The following is a 27,557-nucleotide window of genomic DNA, read 5'->3' on the forward strand; positions in this document are numbered from 1 at the left end:
ATCAATAGAGCTATTCTGTGAAGGTATTTATCTTTGCCCTGCCAGGTAGGAACTTGTGGTGCTATAAAAGTGCTTTCTATGGTGTAAAAAGATTAAAAGGGGATCCTGACAAGGAAACTGAAAACATACAAAGGTGGTGACATGGATCCAGCTGTCTAACCTGGGGGAATTATTTGGAGTTTTTATGGAAAATGGAGAAATGTCATTTTTACATTTGGAACATCCCCAAGCCAATGTATCTAACAACTGCCATCTTGAAAGGGTTATAAATGGACTCTTTTAAATAATTACAAAAATATTCATACTGCAAAAATATACAAATAAAAATTCAATGCCAAAACTTTTATCTATGTTACCTTTAAAAAGGGCCTGCCTGTACAAAATGCATTATAATGTGGACTACCGATACCAAAGCATGTCCTACTTCATCCACATGGGACTGCAATGCTTATCTTAAGATCCAGAATAAAAAACACACTTCTATCCTCTAATATAATATACTTGAAACTACTGTAAAAAAAAAAAAATCACTAAGAACAGCTTCCAGCTGAGTAATCATTCAACTGCCACAGCATAGCACATTTTTTTGGCCGACTAGCCAGTAAGCGTCCATGAATGAAATGGTTGAAAGAGACCCAAGGGGTCAGCTAACCAAATGGGCTGAGTGTTCACCCCACCTCAGTCGGTCAAGACCACAAGTTCTCCCTCACTTCGCTCCCCAGCATCACTCTCTTCCCCCTCGCTATAACGGTGCCTCTTCTCCACAGGACCTCCATGGGCCTCCATGGCCCGCCCCTGCTGGGGCTCCAGCACCCCAGGCCTGTAGTGCTCCATCATGGTGGGGTGCATGGTCATAGACATGCTGGGTCTGGGGTAATGGGGATCACTGGAGGAGTAGTGCAAGGCTGGATCAGGCTGGCTGAATGGCAGGAAGATAAAGTAAAAAAAGATATTCATGAAGCACTCACTCATACTTTTTCTCACTGTCATTAACTGTTTTTTCAAGTCAATGTTCAGTTAGTCCAGAGCCTATTGCGAAAGTACAAAGCACCAGGCCAGGCAGGGCACACCTTAGACAAAGCATCCGTCTACTGCAGGACAGCCATACTCACACACAGACAAAAACTACAGGAAATTCAGAATCCCAAATTCATCTGAAAGAAACATCTCTGGTCTGTGAGAGGAAACCAGAAACACATGAAGGAAACCCACACAAACATGGGGTTTATATTTTATATTTAATCTAAAATCATATTTGTCACATTTTCCATTTACTTACTAAATACATTTGTCCAGTGTGATTTACAAGTTACTGGCATATGTGTACAACAATGGCATAATAACAAAGAAATATATTTAATGGGAATAGAAAAATGGACACTTTGAATCGAAGAAGAGAGCAGCTGTAACATGGTGGAACTTGTAACCCTATGCATGATAGGCCCTCCTTTTATACATAATAGCAAAAGGATAAAAATTCATTAAATTGGAAAAACAATTCAGATGCATGAATAATTAAAACTGCAAGTTGCTTTCGATTTCAGCACTGCATAATCATGAACAAAAAGCACTTAAGAAAATTCAGCAGACCTATGACACAGGAGCAACGTAAGTATAAAAAGCTGACAAGAAGAAAACTAGAGAAAACAAGATAAAAAGCAAGACCAGAAGAACAGGCAACAACACATAGGTACACCGCTGTCTGAATGCAAAGTTCTGCTATTGTACTCTGATGAATGGCATCTGCCCTTTATGTTTGTGCTGTAAATGTAACAGTACTTGGATGCTTGTGAAATTAATTCAAGGGATGCTTAATAAATATCTGGAAAGCACTGAATACATCTTCAGAATTACAGACATGTGCATCACAGTGCTCCATGTACCCAAGAGCAAGCGTTCACCTGAAGCATGAAAAAGATGTTTTTCAACAGAGCTATGTATGGGACTGTGTCGAGGACCTGTGTCATCAAATATGGTGGCTTTGTGTGAGCAAATTTCACTTTAAGTGCATAGCTGAGCTGTGAACTACATCCAAAAATCACCGGAGAAAATACATTTATATGCTCTTATATGTAACATAAAAACCAGTGTCATGAAACTTGTGCTACCCCACAAAAGCACTACGAACATGAGACCACCTGATCATTTATATCGCTGCGTTATTTTAAAGGCACACCGCTACCTTACATTTATACGACATACCTAGTTTCCAACTGTCATGAAAAAGTGTTGACTCATCAGAGGATCAGACTGATCAGCCAGACAACTGTCAATGAATGTAATCACCTTAAAGTATAAGTTTTGTACTAGAAACCAAAAAAACCCTTCCAGCATAGGATCTGGAGCACCACAACCCTGTATGGGACAAGTTGTTACTCATAACAAATGCTGATAATGCATGCCATCACAGGACAGTTTTACTTGTTTTAACTTCCTAGAAGGTAAAAAAGGTATGATTCAAATTCCTGAACAAATGTAAATGAGAGCCCCCTCTTGGAAATTTGTGGTAGTGTGTATGCTGGGCTTCGGTCTGTACTGCAGCAAATATCACAGTGCTGCTGAAGCTTTTGTGCTCACCTGGCTGAGTAGGTTCCACGCTGCTCCTGGCGTCGACTCTTCATCATGGCCTTGTACTCTCCCACACGCAGCCGACGTCCCTCCACAATGCAAGTGCGCTTTGGTCGTGGTTTGTACTTATAGTCTGGGTAGCGCTCCAAATGCTGGCGGCTCAGCCGGGCCTGCTCCTCATAGTATGGCTGCTTCTCCTGATTGGACATGGACTTCCATCGCGAGCCTGCATTCCAAGAACAGGGAGGACAGTCTGTTAGAACAAAGGACTGGCAATTTTCAGCCCTTTCACCTGGACACCAGTATACCGACATAAGGGTCAAGCTCTGAAGCTGAAATGGACATTACTTTTGTTACGCTCTAACTGGGTGGGGTTCTGTCACTCAGAAAATTAATGTTCATATGTTAGTGCTGTCATCTGCCAACTGTGTTTGGGAATTCCACAACAGCCTTGATGAGAGGAAGAAGCATGGAGACAGGGGAGGCCTGGCCCAACACTGGGGAGGGGGAGCAGGTGGTGGATCGTGCCCCAGCATGCCTGACTGTGCCAACAGTGGGAGCAGGTGTCGCACCCAAAATAGAGGTGCTTTCACACTAAGGGCCCCAGGAGTAACCCAGGCTGGCATGCACGCAATACAGAAAAACAACAAAAACAGGAGGGAGTGAGCGAGAGAGAGATAGAAAGAAAGATAGGCTGGAGCAGAAAACAATGTGTCTGGGACCAGTGTCTGGGGAAGGACAGGGCTGGAGGTTAGAGCCAAAGATAGCAAAACAAGGAACAGCAGCACCAGGAGCTCAAAACACAACAAGGAAAGGCAGGAAGATACATAGAAAGTCACTGCCTGAAAAATATGACCCTTTAACCTTTAAAAACTATAAGCTTTAGTAAACACAGCAATTTAGGCTGTGCTGCTTTCAAAGTATTCTGAGATGCCTGTTGAAAATTATGATACATGCCAAGCAGAAGAGATGAAAACGAGGGGGGAGGGGAAGATGGGAGCTCCACACACCCAGGATCTTGCTAATGCTGGAGTTGTGCATATCTGGGAAGGCCTGCAGAATGCGCCGGCGCTCATCCTTGGCCCACACCATGAAGGCATTCATGGGCCTCTTGATGTGCCCCGATGAGGACTGGTGTGTCTCAGCGAAACCTGCAACGCCAGTAGCTGGCATGGTCCCTGCAGAAGAGAAGAGGAAAGGAGGCACTTAAAGTCTGCAGGAACTTCATGTTGGCATTGTGGTGCTGCATCCAACAGGTAATTCCGGTTCTGCCAATCGAGACAAAAATAATACTGTTCCACAATACATATAATAATGTGACAATAACAACTGTCATTACTGTCACATTCCACTATCACCATATTTTCCTGCTAATTCAAATCTGCTCAACTTCTTAGCTGATTTGATGTTTTTACATGCATGGAACCAAAATGCAACCATCAAACAGATACTTCTGGAAAATTCTGCCGTGTGGAGCTTCAAGTCGTACCCTCTGAGTCACTGCTGTGATGGTCCTGACCATCTTCGCCTCTTGTTCCATGACTCAGTCGAACACCTGGAGACGTCTCCTTTTAATGCACATAAGTGTACATGAAAACCACACCCAACGAAAGACATAAAACACATTGTCAAAAAAAGCCCTCTGGCAATGTGCTCCAGCACACAAAAGGCTCAATGCATTTGAATGTAACAGGTAACAAAAGGAGCTGCATGACAAGAGTGCTTGAAACTGTTGAACAGATAATGGAGGAAAATATTTGTCTCTCATCATTAAATTGTTCTGTGTGATTGCAAAGAAGAACACAAACAGGAGAAACTTGCAGATTAAATTATACAGAGGTGTGGAAAAAGGTTAAGTAAATATATGATTTCTCTACAAAAGATTGAGAAAGACAAGAGAAGATGAGTGGAAGAATTGCTCATCTAGGTTAAAAAAATATGAGCACAAAGGAAAATTATTACTTTTGTACAGCATAATCATAATATTGTGTAATACCATTATTCCTATGGATTTCAGTGAGACAAGGTATCACTCTGCTTTCTTGGCACTTATATTTTGCTGTCTTGGGACTGTTACTTCTATGCATACATTGCGGTAACATGAGAATGTCATTAGCAGATGCCTTACATGGGAAAAGAAACTGATATTCTACTGTCAATTCAGAACAGTAACAAGTTATGCCTATGGTGGTAAAGGATTGTAAAACTGAATGTTTAAAGAGACAACACATCCCTCTGTGAGGAGCTGTCAGGCTGGGGTCTGTGGGAAATTTGGGCGAACTACCTTTGCTTACCCACCTTCCTTGTAGCGCAGTCCCCTTCCCTTCCCGGTGGCCCGTTGCTCCTCAGCAGCTGCTGGGCATCATGAATGGCCTGGGTCACCATGTCCCCCTCCCCCAGGAACCCTACAGAACAGCTCAGCTTTAGGGGGTGCCTCTGGGTTGAGCCTAACTAACTTGATGACTGGTGGGTTGTGAGCTGTGATCGAAACTGTTCCCTCTCAGCTCCCCCACTTAGCCACAGAACAGGTTCCTTAGGAGAGTGAATAAACGCCATTCATGCCTGGCTGGGTGCCACAATAAAATCAGCAATTTCTGGTGATGTCCAGGTTGCCTACTTTAAAAATGGAAAGGATAGTGCCAATGACTGTGCTGTATGCCAGAGATTTCCAAGCAAAGAGAACTTAAGAGCAGGATGGAAAGACAGAAAATCACACAGTGAGGAACACTATCTTTTTTTTGCTCTTTGCCTACATAACAAACTTATTTTTGTACCTGCACTTTCCCCTTTTTCTTCTTTTCATAAAAAGAGGGAACATTAAAAGTGGAGAGAAATTTATATTTTATACACAACCACAGCCATATATATACACACACACACACACACACACACACACACACACACACACACACACACACAGTACAGTCAGTAAGTTGTCAAACTGCAGCAAAATGTTGTGTCTGGTTGCTAACAATTGCTTCAATGTTGTTTAGATATTTAGAGACATAAGCCAGGAGGTATGCAAGGACTGGAATATGGTTATGGACACTAACCCAGGCTGAGTCCTGGTCGAGGTGGACTATGTTGTAGGTCGCGGGCCCTGTAGCTGCTCTGTAGGTGCAAGGAAGACAGCTCCAGTGACTGGGGGCTGGGCACCTTACCCATGTCCAGTCCTTTGGGTTTGGAGGTCAGATTGAGTGGCTGACTGGGTTCCTTCAAAAAAGAACAACCTGTCAGTCCAGTAATCGTCAAAGAAATATACTCACATGGACAATGCTAAAACCTACTGTAAACACAAAAAATAACAGTTTTATATACCATAGTTTATATAATAAGTAAGGACATCATCTGGAAAGTTGTGTCATTTTAAATATAAGACCTATACCTAGTCCTCATTTAAAGGTGAAAGTGTAAAATGTATATTGACCAGTGTATATTGACTGTTTTTTTCCAAGTTTGAGTAAACTGACAAATCAAGCAAAACCCTGCTTTACTCTGTTCTGATCCTAATGAGAAAATGAACATTTGCACACTGTTCACCTGCTGTTCACAGAACATGTTATTAGGATGAGAAAATGTGGACAATGATTTTACTCACACATTGTTAATATCAGAGTTACCTAATCAAGGTCTTGTGTCATAGTTCTTGGTTCCAAGGCTAAACCTACCTGTCTGTGGACTCCCCCACTGGACTTTTTTGTTGAGGTGGAGTGGGAATTAGGGAGGAGCTGCATGGGATATTCCACTTGAGAGCAGGGAGGGAAAGAAAACATTCAAATAAAAATTTACTACGATGTCAGCCACAGCGGACAAACTTTCCTTCAGTATTGATATCTGTGATGGAAGTCTGTATTCCTCAGGGGGACAGTCCTCATGCAGTTCCCATTCTTTGCCCTCAGGTAACACAAAGTTCCTGTAAAGTTCAGTGAAGCTGCTAAATACACCCAGACACCACCATCTCTTCTGCTCTGGCTCAACAGCCATGAGTAAGGGAAAAAGCTGGACAAAGAAGCCCATTGATAAAAGAGGGACAATTGACTTTGTCTCTATTGTGTCACATAGTTTACATGAGAATGCTGTGTCGGATGAGTTAAAAAAAAAAAAAAATGAGCGGTTGTGTTTTGAAACAACCTGACTTTCTGCCTTGCTTCATGTCACAGGCTCAATGATGGTAGTATGTGTATTGCAAAGTGAAGGAACCCAGAATATTGAGGGTATTGAGCATGGTAACCAGCTGCCCCCATACTCACACTGCGAGCAGCACTTACTCAGCCTTTGCATGAGCTCACTCTTCACATGCGATAACTTTATGTTCTTGGCTGTACCGGTGGTCCCCGATTTACGATGTGGTTACGTTCCCCAAAGCCCATCATAAGTCGAAAATATCATGAGTCGAAAATGCATTTAATACACCTAATACACACCTCTTCGTGACAGAATGGGAGATGTGGATCCCTGCCGTTGCCCAGCATCACGAGAGAGTATCGCTCCACAAATCGCTTGCTCGGGAAAAAAAATCAAAATTCAAATTTCGAAGTACGGTTTCTACTACATATCTACTGCCAGCTCACCATCATAAAGTAGAAAAAATCGCAAGTCAAACCCGTAAACTGGGGACCACCTGTACTACTGGGCTGCTTCTGTACTCAGTATACTGAGCACAGATGATCTGCTATAGTACTACATTTACATGCATTTAATTACTTGACAGTTCTTTCTAAAGTCATTTAAAATGATATGCCCATTTATACATCTGAGAAATGTTTACTAGAGTAATTTGGTAAATTTGGTTCAGATGTTGATTAAGCATACTACAGCAAGACTTGGGAGTTGAACCTAAGCAATTTGAGTACAAGACAGCAACTTGAACCACGATGCTACCTAATCGCATTTTTACTGCCCTGAAGGGGAAGAAAAGCAGTGCACACTTTCAAATAGCCCTATTACATATAACTGGAGAAACATGCATTTTTAATTCATCATTTAATAATTTCATTAGTCAAATAGAGCTTTGTGCTCAACACTATTTCCTTACCTGGCTTACAGGGGATGGGTTGGAGAGGAAGGCCTAGCTGAGGCTCTGCAGTGACAGACAGTGGCTGAGAGTTGGGATGGAAAGCAGGGATCATCACATATGGCATGTTCACCTGCTAAAAGAAGGGTAACAACCTGGATGAGAACGTACAACCTTTTTCTGGGTACAGGTCGCAGTCATTATTGTAAACTGGTACAAGGGCCAAAGTTGTAAAAATCATAGCGATGCAATGAATCCTAAATGTCTGCATTGAAAAATGATTTATTCTATTTTATTTTCTTTATTTGTGGTGTGTTTTCAAGTGTGTCTAGCTATAACTGTATGATCATGTGAGTCAATAGAAATTATACTATTTTTGGCAATTATAGAACAAGTTACTAATTTACAAATGTCCTTGTGGGCTGCCTTAGGTGAAATGGCAAGCCGTATGTTGGACATCCCTCGTGTGTAAAACACAGGCATACAGTATGCATGTGTATGCAGCCCAGGGTAACTAGGGCAATCCACTTGTGTCAGATCAGAATGCTCTTTGTTAATGACTTGAACTCAAGACCAAAAACTGGAAGGTCCAAATCACAAAAGTGAAAGAGCTGTTATACCCTGGAGCAGGTATTTAACACATACCAACCTACCAAACATTGCAGTCTACATATGCTGCTGCAAAGCAAATAAATGCCAGTGAAAAAAAACAACATACAGGGAAGCACACCTGAATCTGCTGCTGTAGAAGATTAATCTTATGCTGCTGTTGAATCAGCTGCTGCTGTTGCTTTGCAATCTGCACGAGAGACAAGAGCCAAACAATTCCTTCACAGATCACACCTACTGCAATTTCAGGCTCCAAAAATGGTTGTGGGACCCACTATAACAGAAAGACATTATTGAAGCAGAAAAGGATTCTTCCCCAAAATGCCCAAAATAGCAACGCAGGCATGGTGAAACTCAGCAAAAGCTGTGCTCACCCAATTAAATATGAGGGGTTTGTTCGCAAAATGAGAGAAATTCATTTTGATTGTTTTGAGAAAAACCCAGTTTTGCGATCCTAATATGCTACTTGGACCTGGTACAAAGCAATAAGCATAATAAGCAGCGTGTGCTGAGCTTGTTTAATCACCTTATATTCAAAAAGAGCTGCTGGAATAGATATTTGGAAAAAGGTAATTGCTTGTTGTTTTTTTTTTTACAAAATGAGATAATTCCAGCTGCAAAATATTACAAATCCAAACATCTTTCAAACTTTCCTTTCAAACTCATGAATAATAAAACTATCCAAAGTTTAACAAGTTTAATTATAAAAACAATACTTCACGAAAGGAACAGGAAAGCAACATAATGTCACTATTAAATCATTCTCATCTTCATCTTCCCCAGTCACAGCCAACACTCCTTCATAAAGGACTCTTTACACTTTTGAGCTCCACCTTGTTTGACCCAGATTGAATCGTCAACACTTTAGCCTCTGAGATGTTAAAGTGTTTTGTGATTACTGACGACACTGCAGATTTAAAATCCTGTGCTGAATGTTCATGGAATAGATATCATATTTGTGTTTGCTTTAGAATCATGTAGATCTAATATTGGGTTTTTGCACCATTTAATGCTTTGTCTTCACAGGTATTATCACAAAATAAGCTTACTGAAACCTTCCTGCCTTTACCTTACCAAGGTAGAGGAATTAAAAGTGCAAAATAAATTGAAAAAAATCAAGTGAAAGTGATCCACACACACACATTTTCAGAACCGCTTGTCCCATACGGGGTTGCGGGGAACTAGAGCCTACCCAGCAACACAGGGTGTAGGGCCGGAGGGGGAGGGGACACACCCAGGACGGGACGCCGGTCCGTCGCAAGGCACCCCAAGCGGGACTCGAATCCCAGACCTACTAGAGAGCAGGACCCGGTCCAACCCACTGCGCCACCGCGCCCCCTTGAAAGTGATCCAATAAAATAATATTACAGACAAAATAAGTAGTTAGTACTGGGAATTAGGGGGGTGCAGTGGCACAGTGGGTTGGACCACAGTCCTGCTCTCCGGTGGGTCTGGGGTTCAAGTCCCGCTGGGGGTGCCTTGCGATGGACTGGCGTCCCCTCCTGGGTGTGTCCCCTCCCCCTCCGGCCTTACGCCCTGTGTTACCGGGTAGGCTCCGGTTCCCCACGACCCCGTATGGGACGAGTGGTTCTGAAAATGTGTGTGTGTGTGCTGGGAATTATGGATATATTATGTATTGATACAGCAAATAAATAGTAACTTTACAGACTATTTCTTTGTTCTCTCGCCTCCTGTTTTTTTGACACTCCCACACACAAGCGCATGATTATCAAAGCTATAACAGCAAAAGATCTCTTAAATCTGTTATTCTTTGTTGGTACTTAACATTCAAAGTAGATTAAAGTAATATTTTTAAGATTCTAAACCTACAGCTGATCGAGAGACTGACTTACCAAGGCTGAATGAATGAGCAAAGTCATGCCAATGCGTGTTAGCGACAGGCTACAATCATGTTGACGTCATCCTCCTATCATGTTTTGTCGAAATGGGTGGCTGGTGTTTATCGTGGTTCGCAAAAAAGCTCAGTTTATAGGGATCGCTTAATGTTGGAAACATCGTGATTTGTGAAATATTTTTACAGCTGAGGGAAAGAATGCAACTTGATGCATGTAACTGTTCAGCTATCTCTGAAGTTGAAATGCTGCTTATCGCGTTTTGCGGTCAAAGCCCTCATATGTACACTCACAAACTACAGTGGATGAGACCTTACAACATGAACAGGAAGACTACAAGTGCCTGGCTCAAGTGTCACCTGCTCCTGTTGTTGCCGGGCCAGCTCCATCTGTTGCTGTTGCTTCTCCAACAGCAGGGCAGCCATGTTCCTTTGCTCAGAGTGAGCACCCAGCAGCTGCTCCCGAAGGCTAGAAAGCTGGTTGATCATCACGAGCAGCTGGAGCTCCTTCTCTGCCAGGCTTTCTGGTGTGCCTAGGCACATATGCAAGCCAGGGATGCAGTCAGTAATGACAGGTTGTGCCAGGGCAAAAGGGGAACAAATTAGGCCCTACTCATGAACTGTGTCAGTAGGAGTGACATTGAAGTAAAGGTCCTAAATGTATGACCAAAATGTTGCTAGTTTAAATCCAAGAAGGGAACCTGAAGCTGAAATTTGAGGATGCTGCTGAACTGCTTCAGCAAATATCCTCCCATAAAAGTAGGTACATACATAAGTAAATCTAAGCACTGTTAGATGTGTTGACCAAAGGGAAACTGATAAATAAGTATTATGTACTATTAATTTTTCACATTTTTACATATCATAGTATTTTACAATACAAAAGTGGACTACAGAGTTATGGAAAACCTGGGTTTATAGGGATGGGTTGGGAGACCTTCTCACCTTTCAGACTGGTACTTCCTGGGGATCCTTTGCCCAGAAGCTTTTCTCTCCAGTCTGTGTTGAGCAGCTTTTCAATGGTTGGCATCACTGTGAGGCATGACGGAAAGGGCAGGAGTGACACAGCCGTTAGTGTCTCGCTCTTGCTGAAGAGAATGATGCAGTCAAGCATTCTCTTCAGCAAGGTATAAAATATGCATTTCAAATGCAGAGTTGTGCTATCAAAAAGGAGTTACACTATCTGTGTAGCATTCTATAGTTCAGCAAGTTTAGTTCTCTGCACCTTAAGGTATAGCAACAAAGAAGCTTACAAAATATTGAAAAAGTCTGTTTTATTATTGAGTTCCAGTAGTTAAACTCTACACAATTCCAACATTCTGTCAAAGCAAAGGGATCAAAATGTTTATACTGTGAATTGTTTATATGAACAAATTGCTGGAACATCAGTTGTACAAATCAGTAGCCTGGATGTGCTTATACAGACTAACACCAAACATGGGGAGTTAAAAACAAAATTATGCCGATTACTTCATGCCATAGTGGACGTGTCTATGTGAACCCGGACATACAGGTTATTAGCACTTAGATATAATGTTATATATTACTGTAAACTGACTTATAAGTCTTGTTTAATCAAGAATGCCCAGCAGGGGTGGGCAGCCACTGGCACTTGGACCCCCAGAGGTTTTTTTCCTCTGTTTATTTCTGACTTTCAGTTGGGAGTTTTTTGTTCCTTTCTTCCATGGCCTGTAGGCATACTTACACCTTTAATAATTTCATGGTAGTGTACTGTAGTAATTTAATGTATAGCCAAGTATCTATTTGTCCTATGCCTCTAATCCTTTGTTCAGCACTCTGTGTCACTGTGTGAGAAGAGCGCTGTATAAAAATAAATTGAATTAAAATGAATATTTATCATAGACAAACTATTAAAATGTTCTTTTCTTTCTATAATTGATAACTACAACTGATAATTGCTAACATACTGCAGGCTACTGCAACAGAATCCATCCTGGGACTTCAATGTGGATCTGTGTCCTTAAAACTATGCTATTTTACAAATTCAAAACTGTTATCCATAAACTGAATATTTTCAAGTAAGACAACGTGCTGCAGTTCATGATTGGAAATACCAAGAGGATAAAATACCAGTGTCAGCACTAGTAAAACACATTTATTTGCCATAACAAACCACAGAAAAGAGGTCATACTGGCTAAAATTAGTGATGAAAAATTTAGGTCAAACCAATATGTGGCAGAACTCAGTTCTATTTTTTATGTCACTTATTCAGTTACTGAATCAAACAGCATTAAATAGTACACCTGATCAAAAAAGCTTATAAATACAATCAAAATCAACATAAATTTTAGGTGAAAAGACATTACTTTAACCTACCATCCACCTTTGTTAGGTTCATCTTTCTAACATCCGCAGCCAGTATCTCACCTTCACTAACGTTGTGTTGAAGTTCTGGTCTTTTGTATCTCCGACTGGACCCATCCTGGTCCTGGGGGCTGTCTTCACGGGTCCCCTCCTTACTGGGGGAAGCATCCTGTTCAGGAGACACAGCCGGTGAGGGCCACTGTGCTTTCATCATGGTCCCTGTAGAGGCCTTTGAAAAAGCACAGATAGATCACCCTATTTGTACAATGCATGTGTTTCCCTACAAGATACAAGGTTCATTCTTCAGTGCCTTGAAAGAGACGCTTTTAGTTGCGGAATGTGGAAAATCACAAGAAAACAGCACTCAGGATTATTTTAATAAGGGAGAGCGCACGAATTTTACCAATGGTGAACGTGTGCTGAGGGGTGTCCCCATATGGACATCTGCACGCTCTGACTGTGGATCGGCAGTCCATTCACAGGGTGAGGCTCGCTGAGCTTCTCCACCCACTGACTCGCGCACCACCCCTGGGCCCTCCTCTTCCAGCTTGATGCCGACCATAGTCACATCTTCTTTGGCTGGGAGATGTGACACTGGGGGGATGGGCTCACACATCCTGCAGAGCAACGGAGAGAAAACTCCCAGTGGTCACCACTCAGGCCACCAGAGGCAGTCGGTACTGTGACACCATGTCTGAAGATATGAGGCCTGGATATTTGACAAATACACAAAAAAATGCATAAACCCTGACTGTTTAAGATACAGTTATTATTATCCATAAAGCAAACCTTTCCGTCATCTCTACCACCACAAAAGAAGCCTCTCTATTGGACTCCATCAAGTTCAATGAGATGTGTGGGAATAAATGGGAATAAAGCTGGTTTACGAAGCACTACAGGTGTCTATTTTGCAATACATTATCAGTGATCAGATATAGCTTGGCCATTGAAAATTAAGCTCCCTCAAATCTTGGGGAAACTCAGAGGTCTACAGTTGATGGAGTTCAAGAACAGTGTATGTGCCACACAGGAAGGAGTGCTCATCTGGTACTCAGACCGTTTCTGCAGCTAATGCTTGAACTAGGTTTTGTTTTTAAACAAAGATTTTAAAAAAGCAAAGAGACACTTTTACACTTTAGTGAACTCAAAATTGTTGTTTTTTGAGGGCGAAAGGAAAAGGCCTATCAGATGGAGAACAAAACATATATAAAAAGCAAAAAATCCATTGTTGCTGAAGGCTAACAAAGGAAGTGTGAACAATGGGCATGAGATGGACAAAAGCAATATGCCGCAGGAAACACGGCAGGACAACAATACGAGTGGAATGTGCCAACTGTTCTCGGAGTACAGGGGGAAGCAGGAGACTATCGCAGTTAAAATTGAACAAAAAATCAGTTCATGTCAAGGGTGATTACAGCTGACATTTGAAAAAAACCAAACACCCATGTACAGCTCTCCATAATATGTACTCGAAATGAGACTGGCACTATAATCATCTGTGCTCATGAACCAATAAAAAAACATGACCATGGCCTGAGAGGAGGTGACTGGTTATGAGAAAAGAGCACCAAAAATGTTGTTTGAAATATACAGTATATGAGTTAACTACCTCAGCTTGCTGTTCTTACTGACCTAGTGGTAGAACCCTTTGGGATCCAAAAGCTGAGCTGTACCACCCTTTCCTGTGCTGCCTGCCCACTGCTGATCATTATCTGCTCTTTCTCTTTGCCGGTGTAGCCATGCCTCCCAGGGGACCTGGCAGGCCAATGACCCCTTCCCAATGGCTCCTCAGGCAGACATGTCTAGCTGGACCTAACCTGGCATTTAGAAGCTTGCAGACACAGCTGGTGCATATGTAGACACATAGAAAAATAGAAAGAGACTGACAGCAAACACAGGTTATAACCTCTACAACCTTAAGATTGATCCCCACACCTTACATACGGTAGGAACAGAGTACTTAAGGACACGAATGTTGCTTCTCTTTACTGCGTCACCTTGAAAGGATCTAAATGCTTCAGTAAAATGTCCAACTGATGAGACACGTAAAAGTTTATTGCTTTTGAAAGAAGTTCAAGCTAAGGAACAGTAACAATTAGGGAACTGTGGATTGTGTTTTGCTTAGGCCTGTTGCCTAAAAATCTAATAGCTTTTGGTTTAAATCCCACTCCTGCAGTCCTTAAACCAGGTACATCTCCAGAATTGCACCAGAACAAATGCCTTGCTGTTGTAATTTGTAGTCATTGTAAGTCATCTTAGACAGAAGTGTGAGCTAAATAAAAAGAACAACAATAATTATGACATTAAAAATTAAAATGTAAAAAAAAAAAAAAAAAAAACACACACACACACACACACACACACACACACACACACACAGGCAGGACATTTATGTTTTCAGGAAGTTTCACAGCTTACCAGGTATTTAGCACTGATGCCGCACGCTGGTGTTATTGGTTTGCTGCCTGGGGCTGAATACATCCCCAGATATGGATTTTGAATACAAATAAACATATCACCTGAAAACCCAGTGTCTTTTCAGAGGGACATTATTTGCATCTGGCTGAAAACTTTCACACCACACCAAGTATTTTCCACACGATGCCACAACAGGGCATACCTAGTGCCAGTGGAGAAAACCTACACCCCACATACAAATGACACAAACCTACATACTGTCATCAGCATCCCTTCCCACTCTCTACCTTTTTTACTTCCATTTTTCATCTTTCAGGAGACGCAAAGTTTGGAAGATTTTTTAAATGTCGTTTCCAGTATGATAGTCACAGCATGTACTGAACTGATTCAGAATTTGCAAACACAGGTGACAGAAACAGTCCACATCAGGAGGTTTGTCAGTTTAGCAACAAGAAGTTTATCACAGCTCTACCGGCATAGATGTTTTCAGCAGTGCATGTAAGGAACAACTGTTTATATTGTGCACTTGTACTTCTCTCCTCATAGTGACACCACTGACAAGAAAGGAACAACTTCAGGCTTCTCAGTGCGGAGACGACCCTGCAAAGCTCTCAGATACAATCAGATTCAATTTCCTTTAGCTACAAGTTAACATCCCCCTCGCCCTCCCCCCTTCCCATTTAACACGATCTTTCCCACAATAAAAACGAAAGTCAGATAATTGTACTAGCAGCAAAACATGCTGTGGCTCACAATTCAACCCTGTATTTAAAGGTATCTCCAGTAAAAATACTGTCTTTTGTCACATTATTATAAGCATTGAGTTTATGTCAATTACATAATTTGGATTTCGGACTGCCCACTCTTCCTTTAAGAATGGCAAAACTACATGCATGGCTCATACTCACATCAGATAGCCCATACATTTACTCATTATAGTTTTTAACCACTTAAATAGAATTCACATCATACAACAGATGATGTTACAAGTGCTCCTGGCATCATCATTTACATAACAGTTGTTCTCCAAACCTAATACAACACCTACTGACTACTGGCCTTCATTCATATAAACAACCTGGTTTCAGTCATTTGGTGTTCTGATCGTCCACTCTCATCTTGATGACAATCAGCCTTGGGTGATCTTCAAAAATGTATTCTTAATGGATTATAGGTACCAACCTCCAGAATGTGCAGTTCACCTTGGTCCACCAAGCTATGTCTTCTGGCCACATGCCATTTTGCCAATTTGGAGACCTAGTAAGGCAAGTCATGTCTACAGGGAGTGAGCTCTTCAACCAACACCCAACGTATAACGAGCTCTCTGAACAACTAGTCTCTACCTCTGTCCCCCCCTCTCTCTCACACTTTGTGGACAAGACTCACATAGAGAAAAAAAAATAAAGCAACAAAAAGCAACCCAAACAAAACCAGACCAAACCAATGAACCGCATTATTTGCATGAAATGCGCGGGTGCATAAAAGGCAACTCACTAATCAAATGGAAATATTTTCCTAAAGAAAGCAGGACTGTATTTCACACTGCATACCTTTCCAGGGTTTACCTGCTAAACGTATAATCCTGTCCAACATAGCTTCATACTTTACCCATCAAAAAGCTGGGAAGATACAGCATAAATAACTTTCCCTAAGTGCAAAAGCCATGTCTCAGAGTTGAGTTCACAGTAAAACATGTGTATGTAGGGAGTCCAAAAGACAAAACTTTTAATTCAATCATTTCATATGTCTTAAATAAGGAGTTACATTTCTGTGTACAGATGCAGCTCTATTCTTTACTCCTAGAAGCAAGGCTAATGAAGGGAAGGTGAACACAAAGGGGTCTTCAGGCACAAAACCTTCCTACCACGATGGTACCAGATCTGAGAGAGACAAGTAAATTCAGAGCATGAAGTCATTCATTTCCTAATGAATGTAACCTTTGTCCTAGAGTAGAAATACTGCTCAGGTCAATAAAGGGAAAAGAAAGTTGAGCGCTGTTTATATGGCTGTTGACATGAACACAAAGGCGCAATGGGAACTTCCACGTCAACGATAAAAAGGGGCCTGTTATCTTTTTTCCCGGATCACTTTTGGGGACAGCCCCACACCATTCCCGTCCCCCTGTATCGCACCTTCTTCTTCAGTGTTTTACATGCAGGAAGAAAAAACACCAACACTGATGCAAATGACTGTAAACAAAAAAAAAAAACTACGCTTTCCAAACAATCAGCAAGGGCAACATGTTTTACTTTTCTAACGACTGTTTTCCTTAAAACTCTTAATAACAAAAGTAAAAAAACAGTGAATATTTACTTTCCCCTGTGCCTTCTCTCTGCTCTGATGCCAGGAGAGAAGTACCACTAGCAGTACCAGCAGCCAAGCCTATAGTGTTTAGTGCAGATCATTCTACTGCTCTTTATGAACCGCACCAAACCTTCTGAGGACATCCAGTCTACCAGGTCCTCCGTCTTGAAGCACTACAATCAGGGCGAAAATTTTTACTGTCTCTCATCAGAATAAGATCAACAGGTCTCTCCTGTCCATGTGAGGCTCTCTAAATAAGATCTATAAATAGGACGATGATCCAGCCATATGTCTCAGAAACCCGTGCACCCCCCGACCACCACCACCACCCACTGCATGTCCTCCCTTGTCTGCCTTCCAGAAACACAGGTTAAAAATGTTAAAAAGCAGGCTTTGCTTTGCTTCTCTAAAACAGCCCTTTTATTGTGCTGTGCAATGAAAAGCGACAGTCGCATTTATTTGAGATTGAGGCATGGACTTGAATGAGGAAGCACAAAACAAATTCGGAATAAAGAAATAACAAGTGAATAGCCATAAAGCATGTTCCTGAAGGGCCTTTTTGCAAGTGTACACTTGCTCCCCCACCAACAAAGGCTCAACTCCCCACATGCCCTTTAGGGAAGAGAAAACAAAAGCGCAGACAAATGTGGGGGGTTTCGAAGGTCTGCCAAACCTTTAATATCTGCTCCCGATTCAAACTCATTCCTCAGTAATTCGTGTGTGTGTGTGTGCCATTAATATCGTGGGGGGTGTCTCAAATAAGACCACAATCACCGAACCTTCAGCTTGTTTCTGCACAGCACAGCAAATAAAGGCCTTTAAGACCAAGGTAGAGCAGCTCTGGGTCTCCATGGAGACCAGCAGAGCTCTTTGTGAGCCAAGGAGTGCAACAGGTACTTCTCAACAACTGCTGGTCCCAGTATTGTGCACACACACACTGGAGAGGGACAGGAAGGCAACAGGGGAGGAGAGCAGCATAGAACAGCTTCGGCTTCTCAAGGCTGAAAGTAAGAACTGGATACAGGAAGAAATGTGGGTGCATGCACATTAATCTTGAGGTTGTAATAAATTACTTTGCACCCTGAATCAAGATCGGTGACTTTCTTCCCAGATCTTGTCTTCATCTGACAAATATCAAAGAAACTCGATGGTTAAAGAGCTGTTTAGAACATCCAACTAACTTACAGGGAATCTGATGATATTTTCACCTCAATCACAACTAAACAACAAGACACTCAATTTGTTGAAGTGAAATTAAAGCCTGTTTTGCTATTGGGCTCTTGCACGTATGTTCTCGTTTTTATATGACACGATTCATAAGATCAAAAAAAAATTAAATCCCCTTTATAACTTGACCTTTATCAAGGATCTTCTAAAAATTATCCAGCTACCGAGTAGAGAATGTTCTGCAAGGAACAGGTAACTATTGAATACATGACTAAAGAGACTCCTGAAAGAAAAAAACACATTTAAAAATGAGAGGATGGACGAGCGAAAAAGGAGAAGGCAGAGCTAAGGGGCTCGGGACATTGTAACAGCGCAGTCCTCTGCATATTCTTTGTTTCATGCAATACATGTCGAGTCACTGGTACACAGTCAATGTGCTCACAAGCCTGGACAAGAGTGAGGAAACAGAAGTCAAAGGCATGGTGAGACAGAACCACAAACCAGTTCTTCTCCTTGGACTGGAAAAACAATGTCCTGTGTTGAAGCCTATTGCAAGATAATGATAAAGAAACAAGTCAAAGAGGCCCGTACTGCTAGGAAGCCGCTTAAAATGTTACATGTGTCACCACGAATGTTAAACTTGTGTCTATTACACACTACACTTGTTAAAATGTATGGAATAATGGTTAAAGAACAAGTTGTAGTTCATTCGCATAACCTTGTCTTACTGTGTTTAATTTTACAGGACAATTCTTCTGTTCCAATTCTCCAACATTAAGCTGTAATGGGATTATTTTTATTAATAACCCTTCTTCCCTGCACATCTGAGGGTATAGGAATTTCTGTAACTCTCACTTAAAATGCACCTCGGAAACAACAATGAGACAGCTGTTAGTGTAGTAGTTAAAGCTGCTGCCTTTAGACCCAAAGGCTACAGGTTCAAATCTCACCTCTGACTGCAGAGCAAGGTACTTACCCTCAAATTATCCAACTGCACAAATGAGTAAATAATTGGAGGTAGATTAACATTGTTAATTGCTTTGGAGGAAGGCATCAGCTAAATGAATAAATGTAAACTACAGTATCTTAATGATTAGGTAAGACATGCAAAGAAACAGCAATGTGTCAATACTGTGGAAGTCTCATTATCAGTGTGAAGAGTACAGGAACAGCACCTACAAGTATTCTAAATACACAGATTACAGATGAAATTCTATATTCAACTTGTCCCACTTACTACATCTTACAGTATGTGGCATTGCTGCCAAAAAGAAGTTCTTCTACAGCTACTTCTATGATGAGCACTTCAAGGGATGCCCACACAACAAATGATTTCCCATACTCACTTAATGTAAATAAAATAATCCAAAGTTGAAAACTGAATGAGTCAACAGCATCAGTCCAACAGCAAAGTGTGGCTCTGTAAGTGAGAGTTCACACACCATTGCCATAGGTGGGAAAGTGATGGGGCTTCCGGTGGAACTGTAATTGTCACCATTTCCCCCACTTGTTTGGAAGAATCAGTATGGGTGGGTTCCTTAGTAGAACCAAGATGTTCACCAAGCGATCACTGCACTCCACCAGAATTAATTTCCTCTATACAGCCAGAGTTCCAGCTAAATACCTTATAGCATGTATTAGTGACACAAACAATATGTTTCGTGGAATATTCAAATAGATTTCTTCGTTCTTAGTATTTTTGGGTGCTAATCAGAAATTGTGGTGAGTGATTCCTGGCAAACTGAAAGTCAGGTCAGGTTCATTGAGCTGGGTGCCCACAAGTGAGGCTTGGGGTCTTTTAAAAAAAATGTATATTTCATGACCAACCATGACTTAAAACAGTACATATTTTACTATATAAAGCATGCAGTTTACGAACACACTTTACAAAACACACACAAGTCTCCTAGAGCACTGAGGGTGAGACTAATGATCAAGAAAAGTAAGAGCCGATAGTCAAGACTCACTGGAAGGCAATTACATTTATATTTACATTTATTTATTTAGAAAATAGAATTCCCCAAAGCCACATATTTCTCTTCTTAAAGAAAAAATACTTTCAAACTTTCCTAACTGACATCAGTAAACAACTTCAGTACATTTGCTTCCGGTGATCTCTGAGCACCTAAACTGAACAAAACAAATTTGTATTATAATTTGGCCTCCAGATATGCATTACTAATTTGCCTCGCCACCCTAAAAGAAGCAGGATAAATGACAAACAATGGATAAACAATCAATACAAAGAAAAATTCTTTAATCATAAACATTTAATCATACATATATAAAGTTTAAACAATTATATATGCATACAATATATATCTTATAAAATTTAAAGAGATTTTATCACTCAAACTTTCATTGCATCTATCAGTTAAGTTTGAGTGGTTTATAGATGCACGGAGACTGTTAACTCATTACTCACTTTGTATATTATACAGTTAAAATGGGGGCAATAATACTAAAGCTTGACTCCAAGAAATACAAAGACAGTAGAAATAGATACATTCTCTGTCCTTAAGTGGTACAATGCATTATGCATACTCAACGAAAAAAATAATGTGAAAGTAATGGAAAACATTTATTTTCAGTTTCAAACCTTATTTTCCTTAAAAAAACACTACAATAAACTATATACTGATATACAACATACACATACACACACACACACACACACACACACAGTAGACCTATATGTGTACTGTATACTATATACTATAGTATATACTAATATATTAATATGCAATATACTACGAAACAGATTAATAAATGTAAATGTTTTTGTATGTATGGTAACATGATGCACACAGAACGAAAAATTTCATGTTTGTAATTTTGACTTTGATGGAGGAAATAAAGGAAAACATCCTTTCTCTGTCTTAGACTCAGATCATAATAATATGATCACAGAGGTCACAATCTAACCAAATATTACCACAGAAAAGAATGCAAATGAACACGGATAATTTCCTTGTATTACTGGTAGCGTGTGAATGCTGTAAACAGTAATTCACTATAAACAGTAGGGATACTTCGAGCATAAAAAGAGAAAGGTACCAAAGGCAAACCACTGATTGTGGAGGTCGTTTCTACACAATACTACATAAAACCAACACTGAGCTTACTGCATTCTGAATATATTTCAAAATTGCACTGCAAATGTGTTTTTACAATAAAATTTAAATATATCTCAATGAAAAGCAAAAAATAATCTCAAAATGTAGCCTTCTTGTGAGTAAATGTGATTAGTTTGAACTTAAGACAAACCAAAAAAATATAAGTCAAAATTATCTGTATGCCGTATATCCTTGGTTCAGCCAATGTGTGTGTGTGTCTGTGTGTGCACGTACATCCTTTTCGCTCAAAAAACAATGTCTTTGTAATGAAGTGCATTCTGTTTTGCAACTACCAAATAGTTCACAAAAAATACATTTCATATTCTCAGGAGTGTCACCTTTTATTTCATAGCCGTTGAAGTTTATAAAAGGCTCATAATGCTAAGAAAAGTGATTTTGAAACCACATGGGCTCACAATAGCTGCTAACCAAGAGTCTCCAACATTGTCCCTCACACACACACCGTGAGCTTAGCCAGAACATCTATTCCTGAAACATGAAACATGACACTCAACTGGGGTGCTCTTCTCATAATTTAAAAGATAACCAGAGAAGCTGTCAGGAAATTCAAAAAATTTATTTAAACTAAGTTGTATACATTTAAAAAGTTTCTCCTTCATGTCACCTTTCACAAAATCGATGAGGAACGGCTTATTTTGCACTATTTAAAGCCCTTAGTAATTATGAGCTGAGATTTCATAAATGTACTGATGATTCCTAAATGTTATAATAAATTATTGGAAATAATCTTTAAAGTCTTATTACGTTTTAAATGTATTTCAATTTAAAAAAAAAGAAAGAAAAAGAAATTTTTGCATTGGGAGCTGATGCAACATGGTTCAAAAAAGTGAATTTTCCCTCTTTTACTGTAATATTAAGCAATTCAACACCAGCCCTACCAGCAAATTAAATCCAAACACAAGTAAAAATGGTTTTTTATTATTTCTGTATAGGTTTTTGTATTGGAGAGTACACAATGTTGACAAATAAATCAAGATGATATGTTGAACTAAGATGTAGCAGTGTAAGCAATATGAACAAAGTTAAGAGATTATTTTTTATTGCAAAATTAATTCACTCACTCACTTTAAACATTAAACTCTTGTGCTCGGCAGGGTCACGGCATGTTGAGTAATGAAGAATCTTGAAATGTACAATAAAAATCACCATGTTTTTGCATTTTTCTAACTCCTCAAACTTGTCTTTATTTAGATATTTTAAAGTTCTATTTTCCAGGTGGGTCAAGGCTGTTCAGTGAAGTTCAGAAGAATTTGGACTCTGTTCAGAGTTCCTGCGTTCATTAAACGACATGAACTTTCATATGTTAGCAGTGTGTTACATCACATCAAAAGAAGGTGGAAGACTAACATACTAACATTGCTTTCTTAAAAACAGACATCATCTATACTTGGGACCGAACCTGAGAGACGCATCAATAGTCACAGCAAATAAAGGTATCGAAGATATCGAAAAGCACAAACACAACTTTACATTGATATACAAATCAAAACCGTTTGCACAAAAACAAAATGCAAAAGCATGCAATAGTGATAAACACAGTTTATTTGCGCAAGCAAATGACTGACACATTGTCGCTAATTCAACCAGTGCTAAACAAATTCACTCAAACAAAAACAATGCATGTGTCTCGACCATAAAGAAATTAGGTAATGTTAAGTCAATTTATTTTTGGAAAAAAACAGTTTTAAAATATGTTTGCAGACTGCGCACGGGTAACCAGAAACCAAAATGCAGATAAAAACAGCTATAAACAGTGATTCTAACACCTAAAAATGCTGTAAAAACTGGGGGAAAGCTTTGCAGGACAATTTAAAGTTGATTTGAAAAATTAAAGAGAAAGGAATTAAAGGAAACATTTAAAGTCACTCACCTGTGAATTTCTTGTTGGCTACAGTAGATGCAGAAAGAATAAAGGAATTACTTATATTATAAAGCACTTGCTTGTTTGTTCTTTGCTTGGTAATGTCAGTGGCTAAAGACTGCATTCCATTATTACTGCACTGTTTCTGATTTCCTGTGCAGTTCTTGGGTGGGGGTTGATTTATGATGGAGAGGTGAGGTGGGTGGCAGGTCAGGTGGGGGTAGGAGCTTACTTCCTCTCATCTTATCAAAGCTAAAATCAGTGATTATTCCATTTTCAGTACTTCACATCAGCCCAGAGACACCACAAAAAGTTTTTTAAAAAATATGTATAAAGAAGCTATTTTATTGGAGTACATTTGTTGCTGTTATTGAACCAGGAAATGAATGATATGAAGATAATGTTGACGTCTTTTATCATACATAGTTTCACCCTCGGTCTATGGATTGACCGCATTTCCGCTTAGCATTAAAAATCATCATTCTTTTTATTCACGGAGCTAAATGTTCATTTCTGGATATGTGAAATTTGACATTTTACTATTGCTGAACATGAATATGAAATCAGTGTGTGGGCATTTTGATGTTTGATACCTGTGTATTACTAAGATGACGACTACTGAACAGCACAATTGTTACAGAAAACAAATTAATGAAAAAAATAGGAAATGTTACACATTGTCTTTATACTGCCCTAAATGAAAACTGGCATCATGCTTTACATTTTATATTAAATATCGACCAGCGTCCTGATTATAGAGCACTAAACGGATGGATTTTCTCATTTTCTCATTTCAGCACTGCATTATCCTTCGCTTGTGGGACGATACCACAAAGACAAACCATATCAAAACGGACAGGTGCGTGCTCACATACAAAGGAGGCAATTAACAAGAATAAAATAAGCAAGTGAGAACACACAGGGGTTGTCACCAGTCATTTGTTTGTTGTCAGCTATGTGAAAAAGGCAAAAGCAACAGATTCTCCGACTGCTTTACATCTCTGATGTCCTCCACATTAAGATAGCCTCTGCCAATACACGCTCAAAATGAGAGCTTTTATTTTACTGCAAGACTAATTAACCAATAATGTAAAGCACAAAATGATAGGGTGATTGGACTGATTTTTGCAAGTGAGAGAAGACTGGGATTATACATATATTTTACAGAGAATAACAGGAGTAGGAACTAACAGCACATCACTCACCAACTTAATCTTTATCCAGAAGATCTAGATGAATATAAGCTACATATTGTTTGCTATCTAGTTACAATGTCATTTGACAGGCAGTATTTTATATCATGCAGAAGGCATATGGTTGGATAAAGCAGGCAAACAATGTCACACTACTTCACTGGAAAACAGTCAAGACAGTCAGACAGTTATGCATTTACTGAAATGTTTTTGCAAACGTGATTACACTTAACAGCATATCATGAAAAGTAACAAACTAACTTCCTGCTAATGGAATGCACACATTGTATTTTCTATGAGGCGTACATTGCTTTGGAAAAAAGCATCTGTTAAATGAATACATGTAAATGTCAATGTAGAGCAAGAGGATGGGTTGGGTGTGACTTTTACTACCAGTCTTTTTCGCACTCACTTGAGCTGATTCAGGCCGGTGCAATGCCCCATACACAGGGAGATTACAGGGACATACACTTAGGCATTTCTTCAGATGGTGCCACCAGAGTCCCACTAGGGCACTGGGTGATTATAACAGGGAACAGTGAAAGCCAAATTCCACTGATTTTTCCACTTGAGGCTCCATCAACCTTTATTATATGTAATTTTCAAATGTGTAAAACAAGTTTCTCAACCATGGCCATACATGAAATGGTGGTAAATAAAAAGTGGGGAAGAGAAAAAAGTCATAATAAGCAAAGGATATACAGTATTTTCACATTACACTGTTTTGGATGAAATCCTGTAGCTACTGAAAATCTTTCAAACCTGATTAACCAGAGCTAAACTGTATAAGGTTTCTGTTCTGTTTACTGTAAAGCTGTCGTGAAAGATCCTAGAGTGCTTTACAAGTAGCAGACACAAGAGTCATCAGACAGTACAGTACACATGTAGAGGGCAGGATGACCCATTATAACTCTGAGAGCGGACAGTGAAAATGCCAGGGCGAGGATTTCACCTCTTCCTCCTGTCTTGTTTCATCATCTTTTCTTGAAAATCCATACAGTAGGCACATTAAAATTAGATCAGGACATAAAGCACAAGCATCATTTCAGCTTCAAACAAGTTACTTTGCACACTGGTGCAAGAAGTGGTCCAACAACTAGTCAGGTATTTGGGAATTAATGTGTAATGTGTGATGGGGAATGCTAACAACACTCAGATGAGTCCTACCAAAACATACACAGAAATCATTTGTCCCAAGCAGGATCACAGCAAGCCATAGCCTAACCTGGCAACACAGGACACAAGGCTGAGGGGACACAGCCAGGACGGGACGCCAGCCCATCGCAAGGCACCCCAAGCAGGACTCAAAACACAGACCCACCAGAGAGCAGGCACAGGCCAAACCTGCTGCGCCACCACACGCCCTGAGGTAGAACCAAAGAGCCCAATTTCTGCTTGAATCAAAGAGCTGTGTTACCAGTTACTGAAGTACTGGAGATTCAATTATTGTTTCTTGTCAACTGGGGAGGACCCTCCCAGTGTCAGTGGGTTTAACAACTAATCTCCTCATCTGCAGTATTTTCTAAAACAGGTCCAGTAGGCTTAACTGACAGATTCAAAAAAAAAAAAAAAAGAAACTTTGGCACAAGGTGTAGCACCATGTCACCATGACAGAATCATGTCACACGGAACAGCCCCAGTGCCGAACTGTCGGAAATGTCCACGTTCGGACACATGCGGTCGCCCGAGGCGACTGAGCGCTCGACGTCGCCGTACTTGGCTCTGTGCCTTCGGGCAGCGCTGGGGCTTCTGTCACATGACTCCTGGCTGAGAGGCCGCTCGGAACTCAACGAGCAGATCCCGAAGCCAGAACTGGCCGCCACTTATAGCCACTTGCCTCTCCGCTAGCGTCCCCTCAGGTGCTTGAATCGCGTCTGACTGACCAACAGACCAGGCAAAAATCCTCATGTCCAGGCCCCCATAAACATATGTACTATCCTAAAATATACAGGCTATAGTTATATATATAATATGGGAATTCAATACTACATTGTCAAAACGCTGCCACAATATGAATATAGAATCATATAAATGCACGCAAAAGGTGTCTCAAAAAATAACAACAACAACAACAACAACAAATTATAATAATAATAAATAGAGAGCACTAAGTTGGAGGACAGCTGATGTGCGGATGTGAATCACTGCGAAGTACCCCCCCTGTTTTCACTGCACGATCCTCACTGTCCAGAACTGCTCTCATCAAACTTGCACTGACTGAGAACTAAATTGATTCCCGTCCAACTGGCCGCTGTTTTCCACGCCACTCGATGATCGATCCCACGCACCCCGACACTGAAATGAACAGCACTGACACTCACACACCGCTGCGCTGAGACACATCCATCCACGCGCTGCCACTTAAAACCCCCTACGCGGGCCTCTGCAGTGTGTGAACGCTGGTGTGACTCGGGACACGACGTCTACACATAAGACACCCCAAACTCCAGTCATCCTGAATTTATTGTGCGGAGAAGTGCGACGAAAGTGACTGCAGGAACACGCCGGCCCGCGTGACTCGCGAACACCGCAAGTGATCACCCGTGGAATGAGTTCCAGTGCACCTGCACTTCCGTGGGTCCTGCTCCACCGGGAACACACAGCTCGTTCGCCGCTCCGACTGAACTCACCGCTCCGGGGAGAAACGTGCTCCGGGCGGCAAGGTCCTCTTCTTCTCCCGACGGCGCTTACCGCACTTTTTTACTGTGTTTGTTCTTGCGGCCGTCTGACCCCTCGCGCGTGCTCGTCCCCGACTGCTGACCCACCCAGGCAGGCAGGAAAGCTCGCGCGACGCACAGGCTGTCACAAAAGTCTCACTGCCCGCATCGCTCCGCGCGCACACGAGCGGTTCCCTGCGCTCTCGGAGACCGGAGCTCATGTGTTTTCCCACATTGTCCCTCGCTGGCACTCACCTCCCTCTTAAAGGGCCAGCGCCCTCGCTGCTCCCTGTGAACGCGCGCTCCGTCCCAGGGCGCCGGGCGCTCGCACCCCTTTGCGCTCGCATTATGGATAGAGTAAAAGCAGAGTACAAGCAGAGTACAAGCAGACCCCACTGCTTTGAGCAGCTCCTGCGTGCTACACCTAAAGTAGCTCCTAACATTTCAGAAA

At 41.0% G+C, this 27,557-nt stretch overlaps 1 protein-coding gene across 7 annotated transcripts; it reads right to left on the bottom strand.

Moving 5' to 3' along the window:
- sox13 (SRY-box transcription factor 13) lies at window positions 1-27,557 on the bottom strand. Of its 7 annotated transcripts, none has more exons than XM_029259538.1 (14): window positions 27,080-27,557; window positions 12,773-12,986; window positions 12,433-12,538; window positions 10,989-11,075; window positions 10,404-10,576; window positions 8,313-8,381; window positions 7,604-7,715; window positions 6,237-6,313; window positions 5,622-5,781; window positions 4,867-4,973; window positions 4,058-4,136; window positions 3,579-3,746; window positions 2,578-2,794; window positions 1-919 (listed from the first exon to the last, which is right to left on the bottom strand). In XM_029259538.1, the coding sequence occupies exons 1-14, from the start codon at window positions 27,325-27,327 to the stop codon at window positions 679-681; spliced, it is 2,058 nt and encodes a 685-aa protein (XP_029115371.1). In that variant the 5' UTR covers window positions 27,328-27,557; the 3' UTR covers window positions 1-678. The 7 variants fall into 7 exon arrangements, with proteins under 7 accessions (XP_029115371.1, XP_018614050.1, XP_018614049.1 ...); XM_018758534.1 differs by having other exon boundaries at window positions 7,604-7,718; XM_018758533.1 differs by having other exon boundaries at window positions 12,433-12,598.

This window comes from Scleropages formosus, chromosome 2, assembly GCF_900964775.1.
Source record: "Scleropages formosus chromosome 2, fSclFor1.1, whole genome shotgun sequence".
Classification (NCBI taxonomy): domain Eukaryota; kingdom Metazoa; phylum Chordata; class Actinopteri; order Osteoglossiformes; family Osteoglossidae; genus Scleropages; species Scleropages formosus.

What these genes read in the sequence shown, in the direction of transcription:
- sox13 (XM_018758531.1), bottom strand. Translation starts at nt 27,327, where the DNA reads ATGAGCTCCGGTCTCCGAGAGCGCAGGGAACCGCTCGTGTGCGCGCGG. An exon ending in TCAACACAACGTTAGTGAAG is followed by an intron (nt 11,076 to 12,432) that starts GTGAGATACTGG and finishes CATGCCTCACAG; the next exon opens with TGATGCCAACCATTGAAAAG. An exon ending in TTCTACAGCAGCAGATTCAG is followed by an intron (nt 7,719 to 8,312) that starts GTGTGCTTCCCT and finishes CCCTTCTTTTAG; the next exon opens with CAGGTGAACATGCCATATGT.